The sequence below is a fragment of the Hemiscyllium ocellatum genome, chromosome 24 (genome assembly GCF_020745735.1).
Source record: "Hemiscyllium ocellatum isolate sHemOce1 chromosome 24, sHemOce1.pat.X.cur, whole genome shotgun sequence".
In the NCBI taxonomy this organism is placed as follows: Eukaryota; Metazoa; Chordata; class Chondrichthyes; order Orectolobiformes; family Hemiscylliidae; genus Hemiscyllium; species Hemiscyllium ocellatum.
The window spans coordinates 1,274,553-1,297,333 of record NC_083424.1 but is presented as its reverse complement, the minus strand read 5'-3'; the positions used below and the strand labels follow the sequence as shown (position 1 = coordinate 1,297,333).

At 41.1% G+C, this 22,781-nt stretch overlaps 1 protein-coding gene across 5 annotated transcripts in view; it reads left to right on the top strand.

The window, feature by feature from the left end:
• Positions 1-22,781, top strand: part of tctn2 (tectonic family member 2) — a 90,505-nt gene that overhangs the window by 57,996 nt on the left and 9,728 nt on the right. For 3 of the 5 annotated variants that reach the window (XM_060843313.1, XM_060843311.1, XM_060843309.1), the window contains 5 exons: positions 86-169; positions 5,822-5,905; positions 7,822-7,939; positions 14,445-14,548; positions 16,893-17,040. In XM_060843313.1, coding sequence (XP_060699296.1) covers positions 86-169; positions 5,822-5,905; positions 7,822-7,939; positions 14,445-14,548; positions 16,893-17,040 — 538 coding nt within the window. The remainder of the gene's footprint in view (positions 1-85; positions 170-5,821; positions 5,906-7,821; positions 7,940-14,444; positions 14,549-16,892; positions 17,041-22,781) is intronic. The other 2 variants (XM_060843314.1, XM_060843310.1) reach the window with 1 other exon arrangement.

Sequence of the window (22,781 nt, the reverse complement as noted above, 5' to 3'; positions counted from 1 at the left end):
TAGCTCCTGATGACCCTGCAGTTTGCATTTGTCTGTCTCATCTTAGTCTCAGTCTCAATTTCAATCTCAATCATTTCCTTTTTAGCTACTTTGACTCAAAGATTCAGTGTGACTTTCACTAACTTCAGAAATGGCCGTCTATCCGATGTGACTCTGTCTGGAAATCCAGGTGAGAGATTAGTTTACTGCATCCACTTGTATCATATTCTGCACAAGTTCATTGCTGCAAGTGGGGTTTTGTGTCTTATACTTAAATGAAAGTATCCAAAGTTTTTTTTTGCTGCAGTATAATTTCAAGTTAACTTTGTCCTCCCACAAAGATTTTCAGTGTGACCTGTGGATAGATTATGAGTGTCTAATAATTTGAAATGTTCAATGAAGTCCTAGCAATTAACCTCTAAATTTACTTCGATTACTTCCTCATGGGAGTCATAGGAACAGAACAGCTCAGTTCCATTGAGTTTTTGCAGACCTAAGCTAATGAGTTTGTGATGATTGTAAGTTGGGAGGGTGAATATCAATTTGTGATTTTATCTAAAACATTCCACTCTACAGATATGCCCTGTTCAGAAAGAGGGAAAATGATAAACCCAGGATCTGCTGGGCAATCGTATAATATTGATGGTCAGGCAACTTCTAGAGTCTATACTCCAGGACAAAATTAATTGACATTTGGAAAAAATGGCTAATATATACGCAACAGGTCAGGAAGCATCCAAGGAGCAGGAGAATCGACGTTTTGGGCATAAGCCCTTCTTCAGGAATGAGGAAGGTGTGCCACGCAGGCTAAGATAAAAGGTAGGGAGGAGGGACTTGGGGGAGGGGTGTTGGGAATGCGATAGGTGGAAGGAGGTTAAGGTGAGGGTAATAGGCTGGAGAGGGGTTGGGGGCGGAGAGGTCGGGAAGATGATTGCAGGTCAAGAAGACTGTGCTGAGTCCGAGGGTTGGGACTGAGATAAGGTGGGGGGAGGGGAAATGAGGAAGTTGGAGAAATCTGCATTTATCCCTTGTGGTTGGAAGGTTCCTAGGCGGAAGATGAGGCTCTCTTCCTCCAGGTGTCGTGTTGCCATGGTCTGGTGATGGAGGAGGCCAAGAACCTGCATGTTCTTGACGGAGTGGGAAGGGGAGTTAGTGTTCAGCCATGGGGTGGTTGGGTTGGTTGGTCTGGATGTCCCAGAGGTGTTCTCTGAAACATTCCCCAAGTAGGTGGCCTGTCTCCCCAATGTAGAGGAGGTCACATCAGGTGCAGCGGATGCAGTAAATGATGTGTGTGGAGGTGCAGGTGAATTTGTGACGGATATGGAAGGATCCCTTGGGGCCTTGGAGCAAAGTGAGGGGGGAGGTGTGGGTGCAAGTTCTGCATTTCTTGCAGTTGCAGGGGAAGGTGCTGGGAATGGAGGTTGGGTTGGTGGGGGGTGTGGACCTGACGAGGGAGTCACGGAGGGATTGGTCTTTCCGGAACGCTGATAGAGGAGGGGAGGGAAATATATCCTTGGTGGTGGGGTCTGTTTGGAGGTGGCGGAAATTATGAAGGATGATATGAAGTATCTGGAGGTTGGTGGGGTGGTAGGTGAGGACGAGTGGGGTTCTGTCCTGGTGGCGATTGATGGGGCGGGGTTCAAGGGCGGAGGAGCAGGAATTGGAGGAGATGCGGTAGAGAGCATCATCACCCACGTTTGAGGGGAAGTTGTGGTCCTTGAAGAAGGAGTTCATCTGGGTGGTTCTGCATTCCCCTGAACACTTTAACCACTCTTTCCCCCCCCCCCCCCGCTAAGGATATGCGGGTCCTGAGCTGCCCCCATCACCAGACCATGTTAATACGAAGCCTGGAGGAAGAGTGCCTCATCTTCCGCCTAGGAACCCTCCAACCACAAGGGATCAATGCAGATTTCTCCAGCTTCCTCATTTCCCCTCTTTTACACACACCCACACCCACCCCCCCCCCCCCCCCCCCCCCCCCCCCCCCCCCTTATCTCAGTCCCAGCCCTCCAGCTTCCTCGTTTCCCCTCTTTTACACACGCACACACACACACACCCCCCACCTTATCTCGGTCCCAGCCCTCGGACTCAGCACCGCCTTCCTAACCTGCAATCTTCTTCCTGACCTCTCCGGCCTATCACCCTCACCTTAACCTCCTTCCACCTATCGCATTCCCAACACCCCTCCCCCAAGTCCCTCTTCCCTACCTTTTATCTTAGCCTGCTTGACACACGTTCCTCATTCCTGAAGAAGGGCTTATGCCCGAAATGTCGATCCTCCTGCTCCTTGGATGCTGCCGGACCTGCTGCGCTTTTCCAGCAACACATTTTTCAGCTCTGATCTCCAGCATCTGCAGACCTCACTTTCTCCTAATATATTATATATAATTAGTGCAATAGTCTTGGATTTACAAGGCAGTTTCAAAGTTATAGCTATAAAACTGGCATTTACCTGACCATTCTGATACTTAACCAGGTATGACTTGTTAAAAATGCAGGCCTCATTTAATCCAGTCAGTTTGCATCCCATCAATCGAATTTAAATAATTGAATTGATGGAAAGTTAATGCAGCAGTTATTGGGTTTAGGTGGGAATTTGGAATTTTAAAACAGAAACCGATAAGCCATGAGATAAGTCATAATCCTATTGAATGGTCGACTTCTCATTTTATATGTTCATACGTTTATTTGCTTCTTCATAGAAGACAGAGAGGAGTGGTGAAAGAATGTTTTTCTGACTGGACATGTCTGACTAGTGCTCTGTTCCTGAGGTATTATTTTTTGTAACACAAGTGATTTGCAAGAGAATGTAGGTAGTCTAAGTAAGTTTGCAGATTGGGGGAGCTGTGGAAATGGCAGGTGTAATTTAATCCAGGCAAATGATGAGGTGATGCAGTTTGGAAGGTCTAATGCAGTTGGGAAGTACTGTATGCAGTAAGTGGCAAAACCCTTGGAAATATTAACATACAGAGGGATTTAAGCATGTAGGTCAACAGTTGCCTGAAAAGTGGCAACACGTGGATAATGTGATCAAGAAGGGGTATGGCATGCTTACCTTCATTGGCTGGGGTACAGAGTATGAAAATTGGCAAATAGTGTTGCAGCCAAATGGAACTTTAATTTGGCCACATTTGGAATATTGCGTACAGTTTTGGTTGCCATAATACCAGAAGAGTGTGGAGGCTTTGTTTAGGGTACAGAAAATGAGAGTATTAGCTATGAGGAGAGATTTGAGAAAATTGGTTTGTTTTCACCTGAATTTCAGAGGCTGAAGGGTGGCCTGATTAGAGTTTATAAAATTATAGTAGATGGAGGATTTTATTTCCGGATTGGAAATGTCAATTGCTAGGGGACATAGGTTGAAGGTAAGGGGGGTAAGTTTAAAAGAGATGTGAGAGGCAAGATTTTTACACTGTCTGTTTAGTGCCAGAGGTTGTGGTAAAGGCAGATACCATATTTAAGAGGTTGCTTGATAGATACAGCCAGTTCTTCTAAAACGTGATGGTTGCATGATGTTTTAACCCCATGTTATAGAAACAGCACTTAGCGTTGGCGCTGTAATCGCGTTACAGCCAACACACTTCTTAAAATTTGCACTGTAGAAACAGCATCCCCAGTTTGTCAATTGCGTTGACAAAATGCATGTTCTAACAGAACGACCTGTCTATGAATACACAACGAATACAGGATATGGACTGTGTAGAGACAAAAGGTTTTTAGTTTAGATAGGTATCATGTATTGGGGCAGGCTTGGTGGACTGAAGGGCCTGTTCCAGTGCTGCATTGGTCTTTGTAATCTTGCTGATTCTCAGTGTGGATTCCACCAGGGCCATTCGTTCCAAACCTCGTTGCAATCTCCTTCCAATCATGGATAACAAAGATGAATTCCAAAGGTGAGAGGGAAGTGATTGTCCCTGAAATTTAGGCAGCATTTAAGACTGTGCCTGAGTAAAATTGAAATCCATAAAAATCAGGGGAAGATATTTCCACAGATCGGAATCATACCAGCACAAAGTGGTTGTGATTGTTGAAGTTCAAGCATCTCTGTCCCAGAACATTGCTGCAGGAGTTCATCAGGATCGTGTCCTAAGCCTAACCATTTTCAATATCTTGCTCAATGAACTTCCCTCCAACATAATATTAGAAGTAGAAATTTTAGAAATTTAAGTGTTCAGTACTATTTGCATTCCTCAGATGTTGAAAAGCCCATATCTGCTTGTAACGAGATGTACTAATAAGGCTTTGGCTGATAAGTACAAGTAATATTGTTGCCACACAACTGTCAGGAGTTGACCATCTCCAGCAAGGAGAGAATTAATTCATCTTCACTTTACATTCAACAGATTGATAGGGCATTCAGCAATAACATCAATATCGTCGGTGTTACCATTGTCCAGAAATTGGATCAGAGCAGGTATATTTAAATACCATGGCAGCAAGAGCAGGTCAGAGGCTTGTATTTCTGAGGTGAGTTACTTGCCTCCTGATTCCTGAAAGTCTGTCTGCTATCAACAGAACAATCAGGAATATGCTGGAAAGTTCTCTGCTTGCCTGGATGGGTGCAGCTCAAACTACCTCAAGAAGTTCGACGCCATCCAAGTCAGAGCAGCCCATTTGTTTGACACTCCATCTGTCCCTTTACATATTCATTTTGCCTACCATTAGGCAGCAATGTGTCCCATCTTCAAGGTGCACTTCAGTAACACTAACAGCATATTCCAAACCAGTGACCCCTATCAGTTAGAAGGGCAAGGACAGGATAAGCGCAGGGCTATCACCTACAAGCTCCTCTCCGAGATGCACACCCTCCCAACTTGGAACTATCTAGTTATTTCTTCACTGTGTTGCTGGATCAAATTCCTGGAGCTGCCCCCACAGCAGCACTACAGATGTGCCTGTAGCCTGTCAGCTTACCTTTGCAATGGTGATTAGGGATGCCAACTGTAAGATCTCACTCCCAAGAATGAATAAAAAAAGCTTGGTCTTCGATTATTTGAAGAAATTTGTGAAACTGGAGTTGTCCCACAAAAGCTAGTGAAACTAGGAGAATGTTCGATGCTGCTGTTCAGAGTTGAATAGTTTTTGCAGTAAGGAAATAAGAATGAACTGTTTCTAATGAGACTGGTATAGGTAACCAGAGATTAGAGTTAAGGCAATTAAAGAAATAGAAGCAATAGGAGGACTTTCCAGGATCTAGAATCCAATGCCAGAAAGAATGGTAGGACATTGTAACTTTCAGAAGGGAGTTGGATAAACACTGAAGGGAGATGAAGAACAAGGTTATTATGGAGCAGCAAGGGAGTGGGACCAACTGAATATTTCTTCACAGGATTGGGACAGGCATGATGGCTCTTTAGGGGAAATGGCGGCATCAGTGGCTCTATTCATGGTAATCCAGTGACCCAGCTAATGCTCCAGAGACGAATGTTAATCATACCACTGCAGCAGTGGGATTTAAAGTCAATGAATAAAAATAACTAGAATTGAAAGCGAGACTCCGTGATGGCAGCCATAAAGCTATCTGTGGTTGTGGCCTGCATGTCATTCCTGATACAGAACAAGGTAGGTGATTTTTATCTGTTCTCTGAAATGGCCAAATAAGCTACTCGGGTCAGGGGTAATTAAGGAAGGGCAACAGCGTGCACATACTATGCAGATAAGAACTGAGAATCTATGTTCAATTCTAGATAATATACTGCTTGCACTGTCCTTTTGGGTAATGCATTCCAGATGATGAAAAGTGATCATGATTTTTTCAAAAATTGTTTTTTTGATGTTAGTGGAGACCATCTGTGAAATATGCAAATAATGTAATCTGTTCTGATGTATTTATTGATTTCAGGTTATCAAATTGGCAAGCCTGTTTTAGGTACTTTTGGAAATGGCAGCACCTTACAAAAGGCTCCTGTAAGCATATGGCAACCAGGTGATATATTTTCCTGTGGTATTTGAAACAGCAAACACATTTTTCACCCATTTCAGGGAATGGGGTCATGAAATTTAATGGATCACTGTGCACTACAAATACTGATGCTGTTGTTTCCCTGTATCAGTGAATGAACAGCTTTCCTATCAAACAAAAAATATGTAAATGATAAATTGGTGAAATGAGGAAGCTGGAAAGGTTTTAAATAAGAGTGTTCTGAGCTAGTGAGTGAAATTTACCATCAGCTGAAGTGAGAAGTTTGCTATTTTCTTATTGCTGACTAAAATTTTGCTGAAGGCTCCTCCAAATAAGTTGAGGTATTAAAGCATTGCTTTACAATTGTGCAGCATTGAAATATACTAGGACATTATCCTATTGTGCTGTCCTCATCTGTAATGAATTTAAATAATAGTAGTCAATGCGATGTGGACATCGCTGACTTGGCCAACATTTATTGCCAATCCCTAATTGCCGAATGGCAGTTACGTCGACCACATTGCTGTGGAGCTGGAGTCACGTGTAGTCCAGACCGGGTAAGGATGGCAGTTTCCTTCCCTAAAGGATATTATTGAACCAGATGGTTTTTCTCTTAACAATTGACAATGGATTTATGGACATCATTAGACTCCTTCTTTCAGATTTTTATTGAATTCAGATTCCACCATTTGCTGTGGCAGGATTCTAATCCGGGTCTCCAGACCATTAGTACTTCGTTCTCTGGATGAACAGTCCAGCGAAAGTGCCATTAAACCATCGCCTCCTCACATGACCTACTGTAGTATTCCACTTGCTGTCTTTGAGCATAGCTGATTTTATCAGTACGTGTCTTAGTCATAGAGATGTACAGCATGGAAACGGATCTTTCAGTCCAAGCCGTCTGTGCCGACCAGATATCCTAACCTAATCTTGTCCCATTTGCCAACACTTGGCCCATAGCCCTCTAAACTCTTCCTATTCATTTACCTATCCAGATGCCTTTTAAATACTGTAATTATACCAGCTTCCACCACTTCCTCTGGCAGCTCATTCCATACATGCACCATATCTGTGTGAAAAAGTTTCCCCTTGGGTCACTTTTATATCTTTCTCCTCTCACTCTAAACCTATGCAACCTAGTTCTGGACTCCCCCATTCCAGGGAGAAGACCTTGTCTATTTATGATATCCATGCCCATCATGATTTTATAAACCTCTTTAAGGTCACCCCTCAGCCTCTGACACTCCAGGGAAAACAGCCCCAACTTAGTCAGTTTCTCCCTATAGTTCAAACCCTCCAACCTGGCAACATTCTTGTAAATCTTTCTGAAGCCTTTCAAGTTTCACAATATCCCTTTGACAGAAAGGAGATCAGAATTGCACGCAATATTCCAAAAGTGGCCTAACTGATGTCCTGTACAGCCTCAACATGACCTCCCAGTCTCTATATGCAATACTTGGCCAATAAAGGAAAGCATACCAAACTCCCTCTTCTCTATCCTATCTATCTGCAACTCTACTTTCAAGGAGCTATGAACCTACATTCCAAGGTCTCTCTGTTCAGCAGCACTCCCTGGGACCTTACCATTATGAGTATAAGTCCTGTTCTGATTTGCTCTTCCAAAAAAAAACATTATTTTGCATTTATATAAATTAAACTCTATCTGCCACTCCTTCACTGAGGGACTTCTTGCTTCAGTTTCTGAATATTCAATCATCAGGTCTGTTGATTAGAAGTGGCTCAATAAGACCATCTCCTTACACCAGTGATGTTGAGGTGACCAAAAACTGACCACACTCTAGAGCCTATAGCATCAGGTCAGAACAAATCAAGCTGAATCTGACAGGACTTTAACTACATTAGCAACATATCAGTAACTTTAAACAACTTTCACATGTATTCTTCCTGAAAATAACTTGTTGTTCCTTTTTGCTTTGCAGTTGGAAATGGATTGTGCTCATCAGCTCAAATCACATCAGTGTTGTTTGGAAAGAACTCCCTCTCTGGTTGCCTGTTGAGACTTGGCATTGATGCTTTTGATAACTGCACGGGTCTTAGGTATGTAGCTTGCCCACGTATGATTCTGTAAACAATACAATAAATTGTCAGTGTTTATTATGAAGAAATCTAGAATACTTATGGAATTGCAGGCTATGTCACAGTCTGAATTTGCCCCAGTATTATAGCTTATTCTTGACTTTTTAAAAAAGCACTTACTTGTAATTGACTGAATTGTACCTGTGTCCAAATAAGTTGCTTTTTAAAGTGAAAATGGAAGAATCAAGATGGTTAAACAGTGGGACTTGTGGTGCATCATGAGACATGAGTGCTGTACTACTTGAGTTACTGAGACTGTGTGAGTTGTGTACCACTACCGTTCTGTAGGGGTGTGAGAAAAGGGTCAAATCTAGGAATGAATTACAAGAAGATCAGAAGATTAGATAGGGTGGATAGTGAGAGCTATTTTCCTCGGATGATGATGGCTAGCACGAGGGGACATAGCTTTAAATTGAGGGGTGTTAAATATAGGACAGATATAAGAGGTAGTTTCTTTACTCAGAGTTGTAAGGGCACAGAATGCGCTGCCTTCAACAGTAGTAGACTCACCAACTTTAAGGGCATTTAAATGGTCATTGGATATACATATGGATGTTAATGGAATAACGTAGGATAGATGGGCTTCAGATTGGTTTCACAGGTCGATGAAACATTGAGGGCCAAAGGGCCTGTAATGTGCTGTAATGTTCTGTGTTCTATCCTCATTGTATAACTATAAAAAAGTAAATGGTGAAAGAAAGCAACATTTTTATGCTTTTCTAAAAGCATAAGTGCTTCAAACTGGTACTTTTTGAACTGCTGGCGCTGTAGTGTAGGGAAAAAATTAAAGGCAAGCTGTATTAAGCACGTAACCATATTTTAAACCTGCAGCATAAGCTCAGAAATATAAAATTAACTTATCGTGGCTATTTTAAGCTTTCTTCCTACTTCCTGTGATATATCACAGGAACGTTCTGGTTAAGAGATTATTCTCTTGAGAGCAAAGGGGGTTAAGAATCAGGAGCAGGAATAGACTGTTCAGGCTCTTGAGCCTCCTCTGCCATTCAATCAGATAATGGCTGACCTGACTGTAATCTGATCCATATTCTCACCAACCTACGGGAACCTTTCAAAGCCATTTCCTAACAAGAAACCGTCCACCTCTGCCTTTAAAATATTCAAGGACTGACCTTCCACCGCCTTTTGAGGAATGTACTTCCCAATGATTCTCGACCTTCTAAGAGGTGATAAAAATCCCAAACTCTGTTTAAGTGACCTCTAGTTCTCTCAAGATTTTATGCATTTATGCAGAAAGCCTTTTCTAAACTCCAATGGGTACAAGCCTAGCCCATCCAACCTTTACTCAAAAGGCAACCTAGCAATTTGAGGCATTAGTCTAATAAACCTACTCTGAGTTCTCTCCAATGCAGTTAAAACTTTCTTAAATGATGCGACTAATCCTGGTTGCTATCATGCACTCTCATCACTCCCCTGCGTAATTGAAGCTTAACCTCTCGCCTTTTGTTCTCCATTTTCCCCTCAATAAGCAATAACATTGTTTGCTGTCTGGATAACTCTCTGCACCTGCATTCTAACCACGAGGACACTCTGAACTCTTAACGTTAAATAATATGCTTCTTTATTCTTCTGACCTAAATGGGCAACTTCCCATTTTCCCCTGTTTTATTCCATTTGCCACATCTTTGCCTACTCACTTAATTCATCAAACTCTTTTGGTAACTTCCTTGTGTTCTCTTCACAACTCATTTTTCTCAAGTATAGTAGCCATGTCTTTCTTCCATTTATAGAACATAGAAAAGTACAGCACAGGACAGGCCCCTTGGCCCACAACATTGTGCCAACGATTAATCCTCATGTAAAATAAAATAACAACCTATGCACCCCTCAATTCACTGCTATCCATGTGCATATCCAGCTGTTGCTTAGATGTCCGTAATGACTCTGCTTCCACCACCACTGCTGGCAACGCATTCCATACATTCACAACTCTCTGTGTAAAGACCCTTTACTCTGACGTCCCCTCTACCTTTCTCCTAATATCTTTAAACTATGACCCCTCATGCCAATCAATCCTACCTTGGGTCAAGTCTCTGGTTATTGACTCTATCCATACCTCTCATTATCTTGTATACCTCGATCAGGTCACCTCTCTTCCTCCTCTCCAGAGAGAAAAGTTCATAGAATCCCCACAGTGCAGATAACCTATGAAGTCTGCACTGATCCTCAGAAGAGTAACACACCCAGACCCACCCCACCACCCTATCCTCGTAACCCTGTATTAACCATGGGTAATCCATTCAGCCTGCATGTCCCTGGACACCATGGGACAATTTAGCATGCCCAATCCACCCAACCATCCATGTTTGGACTGTGGGAGGAAAGCAGGCCACCTGGCAAAAATCCACATATACACGGCGAAAATATGCAAACTCTACATAGACAGTCACCCAAGGTTGTAATTGAACCCGATTCCTGGTACTCTGAGGCAGTAGTACTAACCACTGTGCTATCATGTCTCTCCTTCTAGGTCATTTATATAAATTTTAAAAGAAGTTGAAGTTCCAACACTGATCTGTGTGGCACGTAATTTGTTCCATTTTCACAATCTTAACAATATCCATTTACACCTTCTGCCTGCTTCCTGTTAACCAGCCAATCTTTTATCCATGCCATATGCCAGGCCCTACACTTTGAAATCTTACTTTCTCCAATAATCTTTAATGTAGCACCTTATTAAATTCCTTTTGGAAATCTAATGCACTAGAAAATAACTAACTAAACAGAATCCAAGTTCATGTTTTTAGTGATAACTTTATTTCGATTAGCCACACTCTATATAAATCTATCCGCATTGATTACTAGTTTCTCAAATTTATAAACCAAGTGACACTCAACTGTAATACATCGCTCATTTGTTCCCTTATTCTGTTAGGCACAGGAATTCTTCAGACCATATTAAATATGAGCATTTAATTACAGTGCAACAACCTTCTATCCACAGCATGTGTTATGTCTTCAAAGAACTCCAATAAGTTGTCTAAACATGATTTTCCTTTCAAAAAACTATGATGACTCTGACTAATTGACTTGAATTTGTCCAAATGCCCTGCTGTGAATTGTTTAATAATAACTTCGACTATTTTCCCTATGGCAGATGGTAAGCTAATTGGCTTGTAGATTCCTGCTTTCTGTCTCGTTCCCTTTTTGAATATAGGAGTTACATTTGGTATGTACCAATCTAATAGGACAGTCCTGGAATCAAAGGAGTTTTGGAAAATTATAATCAATGCAGCTAGCTCACTGCCAATTCTCTTAAAACCCTGGGCTGAAGTCCATAAAGACCAAGGCATGTCAGCCTGGACCCCCAACAGTTTCCTTAGTGACTCTTCAGATGATTGAGATTTTCCTGAGTTCTTCCCTCCTTTTTATTTCCTGATTTTATCACTGCTTCTGGGATGTTACTTCTGTCTTTGTCTGATTTTCCATTATGAATACCCTAGCTTCATTTTCTATAGGACTAGGGCTCACTTTTTGAACTTCACGTTTTAAAGTATTTGTTGAAATTCTTACTGTTTTTATATTTCTGTCTCGAGTTCTCTTGTGCTCTAATTTTTCTCATTAATTTTTTTGGTAATTATTTGCTTTTTAAAATTTCTGTTCAATCTTCTGATTTGCCACCGGCTGCACAGTTTGTATGCTTTTTTAAGCAAGTTACTATTTTTAACATTTCTGGTTGACCATGAATGCTTTGTCCATCCTTAGGAACCTTTCTTACTTGGGATATATCTATTCTGTTAATTCTGAGACATCCCCTGTGTCTCTACTTGCCAATCCTTTTAAGTTAGTTGGCCAGAATCATAGGGATGAAATAAAGAGACACCATAGAGTCATAGAGATGTACAGCATGGAAACAGACCCTTTGGTCCAACCCATCCATGCCAACCAGATATCCCAACCCAATCTAACCCCACCTTCCAGCACCCGGCCGAAATCCATCCAAACCCTTCCTATTCATCACCCATCCAAATACCTCTTAAATGTTGCAATTGTACCAGCCTCCACCACTTCCTCTGGCAGCTCATTACATACATGTACCACCCTTTGTGTGAAAAAAATGCCCCTTAGGTCTCTTTTATATCTTTCTCCTCTCACCCTAAACCTATGCCTTCTAGTTCTGGACTCCCCGACCCCAGGGAAAAGACTTTGTCTATTTATCCTATCCATGCCCCTCAATTTTATAAACCTCTATAAGGTCACCCCTCAGCTTCCGACACTCCAAGAAAAGCAGCCCAACCCTGTTCAGCGTCTCCCTGTAGCTCAGATCCTCCAACCCGGATAACATCCTTGTAAATCTTTTCTGAGCTCTTTGAAGTTACACAACATCTTTCCGAAAGGAAGGAGACCAGAATTGTACTCAATATTCCAACAGTGCCCTAACCAATGTCCTGTACAGCCGCAACATGACGTCTCGACTTTGTACTCCATATTCTGACCAATAAAGGAAAGCATACCAAATGCCTTTTTCACTATCCTATCTACCTGTGACTCCACTTTCCAGGAGCTATGAACCTGCACTCCAAGGTCTCTTTGTTCAGCAACACTCCCTAGGATCTTACCATTAAGTGTATAAGTCCTACTAACATTTGCTTTCCCAAAATGTAGCACCTCACATTTATCTGAATTAAACTCCATCTGTCACTCCTCAGCCCATTGGCTCATCTGGTCCAGATCCTGTTTTAATCTGAGGTAACCCTCTTCGCTGTCCACTACACCTCCAATTTTGGTGTCATCTGCAAACTTACTAACTGTCCCTCTTATGCTCGCATCCAAATCATTTATGTAAATGACAAAAAGTAGAGGTCCCGGCACCGATTCTTGTAGCACTCCACTGGTCACAGACCTCCAGTCTGAAAAACAACCCTACACCACCACCCTCTGTCTTCTACCTTTGAGCCAGTTCTATATCCAAATGGCTAGTTCTCCCTGTATTCCATGTTATCTAACCTTGCTAACCAGTCTCCCATGGGGAACCTTGTCGAACGCCTTACTGAAGTCCATACAGATCACATCTACTGCTCTGCCCTCATCAATCATCTTTGTTACTTTTTCAAAAAACTCAATCAAGTTTGTGAGACATGATTTCCCACGCACAAAGCCATGTTAACTATCCCAAATCAGTCCTTGCCTTTCCAAATACATGTAAATCCTGTCCCTCAGGATTCCCTCCAACAACTTGCCCATCACAGAGGTCAGGCTCACTGGTCTATAGTTCTATTGGCTTATCTTTACCGCCCATCTTAAACAGTGGCACCACGTTTGCTAACCTCCAGTCTTCCGGCATCTCACCTGTGACTATCGATGATACAAATATCTCAGCAAGAGGCCCAGCAATTACTTCTCTAGCTTTCCACAGAGTTCTCGGGTACACCTGATCAGGTCCTGGGGATTTATCCACCTCTAAATATTTCAAGACATCCAGCACTTCCTCTTCTGTAATCTGGACATTTTGCAAGATGTCACCATCTATTTCCTTCAGTCTATATCTTCCATATCCTTTTCCACAGTAAATACTGATGCAAAATATTTATTTAGTATCTCCCCCATTTTCTGTGGCTCCACACAAAGGCCGCCTTGCTGATCTTTGAGGGGCCCTATTCTCTCCCTAGTTACGCTTTTGTCCTTAATATATTGTAAGAACCCTTTGGATTCTCCTTAATTCTATTTGCCTAAGCTATCTCATGTCCCCGTTTTGCCCTCCTGATTTCCCTCTTAAGTATACTCCTACTTTCTTTATACTCTTCTAAGGATTCACTCGATCTGTCCTGTTTATACCTGACATATGCTTCCTTTTTCTTAACCAAGCCCTCAATTTCTTTAGTCATCCAGAATTCCCTATACCTACCAGCCTTCCCTTTCACCCTGACGGGAATATACTTTCTCTGGAAGTTCAGTGATGAAGATTTTGAAATCAAGACACCTCAAATTTATATTTATTGATGAGAAGCAGAGGGAAATTAATTTTTTATACATCAAGCTATGACCTAAAAATTGTCTGAAAAGCACAGTGGAAACCAATTTGATATTCAGATTTTCAAAAAGGAGTTGAATCAATACCTGAAGAGGAGAAATTTGCAAAGATGGGAGGAAGTTGGGAGTGGGATTAATCTGGTGGCTCTTTCAAAGAACTAGCACATGCTTAATGGGTTGAATGGCCTCTTTCTGTGGTGCATAATTATGTGAAATTATACTTTATTTAATCTTTGAATTAGGTTAATATTGTTGTGCTGTCTAAAATTCTGTGGCTATATGTAACCATTTCACTGAACTTCTCTCTGTGTACACAGGGGAATATCTGGCTGGCACTGATACAGTGGGTTTGAAACCATTGTGAACGATGTAAATACTGTGTCGCACTGTTGGAAACTATCATGGTCCTGTATCAGTTGCAATGCCCACGTTTTCATATGTTTGCAGGGGGACAAAATACTCTTCTACTTTTTGATAGGTCCATTATTTACAAAAAGCTTCTGACTCTGATGCCAACAAATATATCAAGGAGAGGAAATTCAAATCCATCTGATCTGTCAGAATGGGTGCCATTGTTCAAAGGTACTGCATTTGCAGCTGAAATGTAGCATTTAGTGCATGTTTTAATTAAGTAACTTTTATAATGATTCTATGTAAAGTATAGAGCAACTTCTAATTTAATTGCCCTGCATTCCATAAATAATTATCTAAGTTCCAAATCCTTGTCGAGGATGGTGTTCTCAATGGTTAATGGTTCTCAATGTCCCAAAGTGCTTCACAGCCGATTCCTTAATTTTGAATTTCAGTTGCTGCAGCTTGTCATTTACCAAAGCCCCACAGACTGCAACGAGTTGAATGACTAGTTAATTTGCTTCTTGCCCTTGGTAGGGGGCTGCCAAAATCTGGCTGCTCCCAATTGAACGTGTGGGAGCTCCTGCATTCATCTGAATGGGGGAGGTTAGGTTATGGGCTTCACATCTTATCAATACTGCATCTGGAATGGATATTTTGTAGATCACATTTTCTGCAGATGTTGTAACATCAGGAGAAGCACTTTCTGCACAAGCACAATCGTTTTAAGAACATAGAAACAAGAGTAGGCCATTTATTTCCTTGAGCATGTTCCGCCATTCAGTGTGATCATGGGTGATCTGTGGCCAAACTCCATATCTCTTAACAAAAGTTGATCTATCTCAGATTTAATATTAACATTGTTGATATAAGTGTTGAATAACAATTTTTGGATGAGAATACAGGAGGTATGGTTAGTACGTTTGCGGATGAAACCAAAATTGGTAGCATAGTGAACTGTATAAAAGGTTATCTAAGAGTACAGAGAGATCTTGATAAGATGGGCCAGTGGACCAAGAAGTGGCAGATGGAGTTTAATTTACATAGATGTCAGCTTGTGTTTTGGTAGGCGAGCAGGACTTATTAATATTAATAATTGGGCCCGGGGAGTATTATTAAACAGAAGGACCCGGGTTCATGATTCCTTGAAAGTGGTGTCGTAGGTAGACCGAGTGGTGAAGGAGTCTAGGAGTTGGGATATAATTTTGTGGCTGTACAAGACATTAGTGAGGCCTCTTTTAGAATACTGTGTACAATTCTGGTCACACTACTATAGGAAGGATGTTATTAAACTAGACAGGGTACAGAAAAATTTACAAGAATGTTGATGGGACTGGAGAGTTTACGTTGTAGGAAGGACTGGATAAGCTGGAACTTTTGTCTTGGAGACTGAGGGGACTCGCTGAGGGCACTTAAATGGTCATTGGATAAACATATGGATGCTAATAGAGTAGTGTAGGATAGATGGGCTTCAGATTGGTTTCACAGGTGGGCGCAACATTGAGGACCAAAGGGCCTGTACTGCGCTGTTGCGTTCTGTGTTCTTACAGAGATTTATAAAATCATGAGGGGCACAGATAGGGTGAATAGCCAAGGGTTTTTTTACCCCAAGGGTAAAGGAGTCTAAATAGAGAGGGCACAGATTTAAGGTAAAAGGGAAGGGATTTAAAAAAGACCTGTAGGACAATGCTTTTATGCAGAGGTTGGTGAGTTGAAATGACTTGCCAGAGGAAGTGATAGAGGTGGGCACGATGACTACATTTTAAAAAAGATTTAGATATATGAATAGGAAAGACTTAGAGGGATATGGGCCTAATTCAGTTTAGGATATCTGGTTGGCAAGGACGGGTTGAACTGAAGGGTCTGTTACAAGGGTTGTATAAATATCTCTGTGACTCTATAACTGATCGAGCATCAACTGCCATTTATGGAAGAGTTTCAAACATCTGCTACCCTTTGTGTATGGAGGTGCTTCCTAACATCTCTCCTGAATGGTCTGTTCCTGATTGTTCATCTGTTGGTGTGTTTGTTGAACCAGAAAGATCGTCATGCTCAATATTTAATATTATGGATTAAGGAATCCAAAGAAACTTTCTATCAGAAGTGGAAGGTGTGTGCTGCTTGGAAATATTCTTCATCTTCAGTCAGAGGGTTGTCTTCAAGCCCTTTATGTTCTAGGCTAACTTTCTCAATACCAAGGCAGCGTTTTCTAAGGCACCGTGTTTCAGTGATGGGTTCATTTGAGGCCAAACTGCTTCAACGTGTGGATATAAATTACTCTATTTGAGTTACAGAGAATAAGTGTCTACTGTTGTTTGGACAAATTTTCTCTTGACCCATTCCAGAAGAAACAGATGTCTAACTCACTTGCAGTTGGCAGTTTCCTGTGTTTTCTCACAGAACTAAATGACTACATTTTAAAAGAAATTCAATGGTTGTTTAGTATTTAGAAATTCCTAAAGGATATATTATGTGAATTTAAGTTGTTCTAATGTTCATTTATATTCTCAGACTGTAAGATCCTTTAATATAAAAATTGTTCAATAACTTTTCTAATGCACATTTTTAAATACAGTTCTTCCCAATGATTCTGCCAATTTTGAAAGTGAATTAAGCAGCTTCTGCACTGGGATTCCTGCCAACTTGAACCTTTGGTTCTTCACATCGGTTGTTGGAGCAATTGAAGGAGTGCCACAACACGAAATACTAGGAGCTGAAGCAAAGTAAGAAAATGGTCGTTATTATTGTATTGGTTAGTTGATATCTCTTGAAATTGACCTTCTTGGGATTTAAATGCTGCAATGGAACTTTTTATTTGTTCATGGGACATAGACATCACTGATTTGGCTAGCATTTGTTGTCCATTCCTAATTGTTTTGAAAGTGATGGTGATTCCACCTTGAACTGCAGCAGTCTGTGTGGTGTCGACAGACCCACAGTGCTGTTACAGAGCGAGATCCAGGATTCTAGCACAGCAGCTGTACAGATATGCAATGTGATTCTTAATCAGGATGGAATGTGGATCAGAGCGAAGTTTGTAGTTAATGTACATGAATTAAATTACAATCAGAGCGGTTCTGATTAATTATGGATTAATTAATGTTGGAGAGGTGTTTATTCCCATTATGAAATAAGTAATTCAATTTATTGGCCAGGACAGAGGAACCAGAAGAAAAACATTGAGTGTAAATAAATCCTTTACACCAGAAGTAGAAATTTGCACAATTGTAGCTTGAATTCATCACAATTTATAGAATCTGCAACTCCCCTTATATTACTGCAGGAGGGGAAGGAAGTCAAATTATTCTGTGCAAAGGAGTCTCCGCCCTATTCCTTTCTCCTAATAACGCAATCTTTCTGCCTTCACACTTGAATCTCACTTTTATAAACTTTAGTTTTTCTAACAACTTGTCCCAACAGTTGTACCCTCCTCTCTTAGATTTAGTTCCATCAGTGTAACACAATGAGACTAAAGAGGATGAATTAGAAAGAAGTTCGTGTGGTGATTCTTTAGAAAGCAAAGTGCTTGAAATGAAGGCATTGGAGCATGACTGAGATGAGTGTTTCAACTCTGATGGGAGGAATGTGGTAGTGAACAAACTCCACTACACCACTAACTGTATCATTAGTATAATTGTTTTGAAAAAAGTCACCAAAATAGCCTAATTGTTTGTTTATGACTGTTAACCAGAAACTTTCATCAAATTTGTTTACTAAACTGAAAAATAACTTATGAACAAAACCAATTCTTTAAACAAATTAACATCTGAACAAACAGGGAGGAAGCACCCTGTAGGCCAAGGGTCAAAACTCAAACAATGAAATGGGATGCCTTTTCATGGTTTCCTGAGTTTCATGTTGATGAAATCAAACATTCGCTGCTGTGGAGTGGTGGAAAATCTTCAGACCAGACCTAAGTTCAGATGGCAAATCATTTAGACCTGAATCTTTGAACAGAACTAACAGTTCACCTTTAAAGGTTTGAGCTAGTAAGAGTACTGAAATTTGGAAGCTTTCTTGGGTTCTCAAAAATACTTTGCAGAAAGATGTGCATCTTGTCCTGAAGTTTCTTACTGTTTTTAGGGGAGGCAGATACTTGTTTCTTCAGAGGTTTTTCGTTCTACTGACTAACACAGATGTCTTGGAAAACCAAAGACCAACTCCAGGACACTTCACAGAATCATAGAAAGAGGTCATATGCCCCAAGGAGTTGGCATCAAATTCCTAATCCCTCTAACCTTACATGCAGTTTTTGCCATGGACAATCAACCTAGTCTGTATTTCTTTAAACTGTGTGGGAAACTGGAGCACTTGGAGGAAACCCTCTCGGACCAGGGGAGAATGTGCAAACTGCACACTGACCAAGGCTGGCATCAAACCTGGGTCCCTAGCACTGTGAAGCAGCAGTGCTAACCACTGTGCCACCCTGTGTGCAGTGTTGCTGGACAACGTTCATCATATAGGCCTCATCCTTCCCAATTGAGCTTACAGAACAATTAAGACAGTAAATTTAATCTCTCATCTCTCAAAAGCATTGTTTCCTTTCCAAAGTATCCTGATGCTTTAGTAAGAGCAGGTGAGTCGCTACTGACCAAACTGGTGAAGAATTTCTTTTTTTTTGTAGATATTTTTATTGAAATTTAACATTTTTGCAAATTTACAAAAATAAACAAAACTCTCAAATACAAACATTGATGTACAATTAAATCATATATACAATAGTCATAATTTAACAAAGAAAAGAGAAAGAAAACAAAAAAAGAAAAAAAAAGAAACGAAAAAAGAAAGAAAAAAAAACCTCAACTTTCTACTAATCTAACCTATAACTAACCAGAGTGTATACCTAAGTCTCTTACATGCTCGGAATGTATAAACATCAAATATAATAAAACCCGTATTCGTGCGGGATTCCTCTCCCAAGGTGCCCCGGAGCAGCCCGGTCTGAAATCTTCACTAAATAAAAGCCCTTGTTAGGATAGCCGAAATATCTGCATTTATATAATTCAAAAAGGGCTGCCATATTTTATAAAATAATTCAGTCTTTCGGTGCACCATATTTGTGAGGAAGTCAAAGGGGATATATTCCATAATTAATCTGTGCCAATTTGAAAGTCCAGGGGGGCCCTCAGCCACCCAGTTCACCAAAATATTTTTCCTTGCACAGAAAGAGAGAATAGAAAATAGTCTCTTCCCATGCATATCCAGAGATGAGAGGTTCGAAAAGCCCAAAAGGAGAGATACAGGGTCCACCCTAATTTCCGTTCCTAAAATTTCTGTCAGAGTATTTGCCACTTTAGTCCAGTATCTGCGGATTTTCTGACAAGTCCACAGACAATGTACAAGAGTACCCACCTCTATTTTGCATTTAGGACACATTGGAGATGCTCCTGCCTTAAATTTTGCCAGTCGAGCCGGAGCTATATGGGCCCTATGAAGTATCTTTAGTTGGATAGCCTGAGTTCTGTTACAGATAGCAATTCTTCTAGCATTTTCCCAAATGTCATTCCACATATCCTCAGAGATTTCTAGCCCCAAGTCCTGCTCCCATGTTTTAAGCAGGTCATCCATGTCTCCTGAGACTCCATCATGTAGCAAATGGTATATAGTACTAACGGAGGATGCCCCCGCTGGTCGTAAGACATTACGTTCTCTGTCTGATTTATAAAGACTATCTATTAATGTAGTCTTCCTCTGTATATAATCTCGAACTTGGAAGTATCGAAAGAGATCCCCATTAGGTATTCCGAATTTCAGACGCAGCTGCTCAAAGGACATCAGGATCCCATCTTTAAATAGGTCCCCTAAGCATGAGATGCCCCTGGATCTCCAGAGTTTAAAGGTGGCATCTGTAATCCCCGGTTGGAATCCCCATGCGCCTACTATTGGTGCATGGGGGGATGTTTTATGTGAGTTACCCTCATTTTGCCGCATTATATTCCAGGCCTTAATTGTGTTTAATATTATGGGATTTTTACAGTGGTCTGTAATGATTTTCCTCTTATCTGAAAATAAAAGGTTAATAAGTGGGTATTTTTTACTTGGGAGGCTTCGATATCCAGCCAAATTGATTGTGGATCAGATGAAACCCAATCAGCTATGTAACTTAGTAGGGAGCTTAACTGATATTTCCTAAAGTCTGGGAAGTCCAGTCCTCCCCTTGCCTGTGGAAGCTGTAGCTTCTTCAGCTTAATAAGGGGCCGTCTATGGTTCCAAATAAAGGAGCCCAACCAGCCATATAATTTACGTAGGGCTAGACTTGGCAGCATCAGCGGGAGCATTCTCATAGGATATAAGAGACGGGGCAGAACATTCATTTTAATTAATGCTATTCTCCCTAGCCAGGAAATCGGAAGGTCTCTCCATCGCTGGAGGTCCTGCCTTATCCTTTCCATTAATTGTACAAAATTAGCCCTATACAGCTGATCAAATACTGGCGTGATAAAAATACCTAAATATAAGAAGCCCTCCAGGGATCAACGGAAGGGAAAAGGGGATCCGTCCATTAAGTGGGGTATCATAGCCAGACTACCCATTGGCATGGCTTCCGATTTTGAAAAATTAATTTTATAGCCTGAGAATGCACTAAATGTATTAATAACTTGAATTAGACGAGGCACTGACATTAAAGGATTACTGAGGAATAAGAGAACATCATCTGCATAGAGGGTAATTTTGTGTTTACCTGTACCAATCCTCGGGGCCGTTATATTAGGATCAGTCCGGATGGCTTCTGCTAATGGTTCGATTATCAGTGTAAACAACAATGGTGAGAGAGGACATCCTTGACGGCAGCCCCTACCCACACTGAAGCCATCCGATCTTAACCCATTAGTAATAACAGCTGCTTTGGGGTCATTATACAATGTTGAAACCCATTTGGTAAACACCTGTCCAACGCCAAACCTTTCCAATGTGTAAAATAAATATGACCATTCAACCCTATCAAATGCCTTTTCCGCATCCAATGAAATTACTACTCCTGGTATCTTTCCCTGATGACAGGCTTGGATCATATTCAAGACCCTTCTGATATTATTGGATGATCTGCGGCCCTTAATAAATCCCGTCTGGTCCTCCTTTATAATATATGGCCGTACCCTTTCTAGTCTTAGTGCTAACATTTTTGAGAGAATTTTAAAGTCTACATTTAGTAAGGATATTGGTCTGTAAGATGCACAATCTTCTGGGTCTTTTCCTTTTTTGAGGATAAGAGAAATATTTGCTTCTTTCAGCGTGGGCGGGAGACAGACCTGACTATGCGCAAAATTATACATATCCATAAGTGGGTCAGCCAATATTCCTGTAAATTCTTTATAGAATTCAGCTTGAAAACCATCCGGGCCCGGTGCTTTTCCGCTCTGAAGTTGCCTAATTGCCTCAAGTATTTCTTGGACTGTTAAAGGGGTTTTTAGGGCCGACACCTGTTCCGGAGTCAGGCCCGGGAAGGTCAAATTTTTAAAAAATGACTGCATCCTCCTAATCCTATCTTCACAATCCTGCGATCTATATAGTTCAGAATAAAATTCTTTAAAGGTCGCATTGATCTTTTTATGATCATGAGTCAGGGTACCTGTACTTTCTTTGATGGTCGGAATAGTTTGAGGGGCTTTCTTTTTCTTTGCAAGAAATGCTAAGTATCTACCCGGTTTGTCGCCATATTCATATAATCTTTGTTTCGCAAATAATATTTCCCTTTTAGCCGTTTGAGTAAGCGCGGTGTTTAAAGCTGTCCTAAGAGCTGTAATCCTCTGCAATTTTGTGATAGAAGGTCTATCAGCGTATGCTGTTTCGGCTGCTTTTAGGCGAGCTTCGAGCAGACGCTGTTGCTCTCCCTTCATTTTCCTCTGGGTCGCTGAATAGGAGATGATCAAACCTCGTGCATAAGCTTTGATGGTCTCCCACATCATTGACGGATTGCTAGCCGTACCAGTATTAATTTCTAAAAAAGTTTTAAGTTCTTGGGAGAAGAACTTTAAAAATTTGCTATCTTTTATCAGGAAGGGGTCCATACGCCAATGCCGAGCAGATGTCCCATTGTTCTTTACCTTAGTTTCCATGTATACAGCGGCATGGTCAGAGATTGCTATAGTACCTATTTTACAGGTTGCTATAGAGTTTAGAAAAATCGATGGGGCAACAAACATATCAATTCTTGTGTGACATTTATGTGGATTAGAGTAGAAAGAAAAATCTCTACCCTGTGGATGGAGACATCTCCATACATCTACCAATCCTAATTCTTTATTCAGGTCCGCCAGTTGTCTAGATCTGGGAGATACTCCAGCGGCACTCTTGGGAATCCTGTCTATTTCCGGATCCATAATACAATTAAAGTCTCCCCCTATAATTGTATGACGGGCACCAAAGGCCATCAGTTTTGAAAAAGCTTCCGTTATGAATTTAAAGGGGTGTGCCGGGGGGCAGTATACATTTAAGATCCCATATTCCTCTCCATTTATGAGGG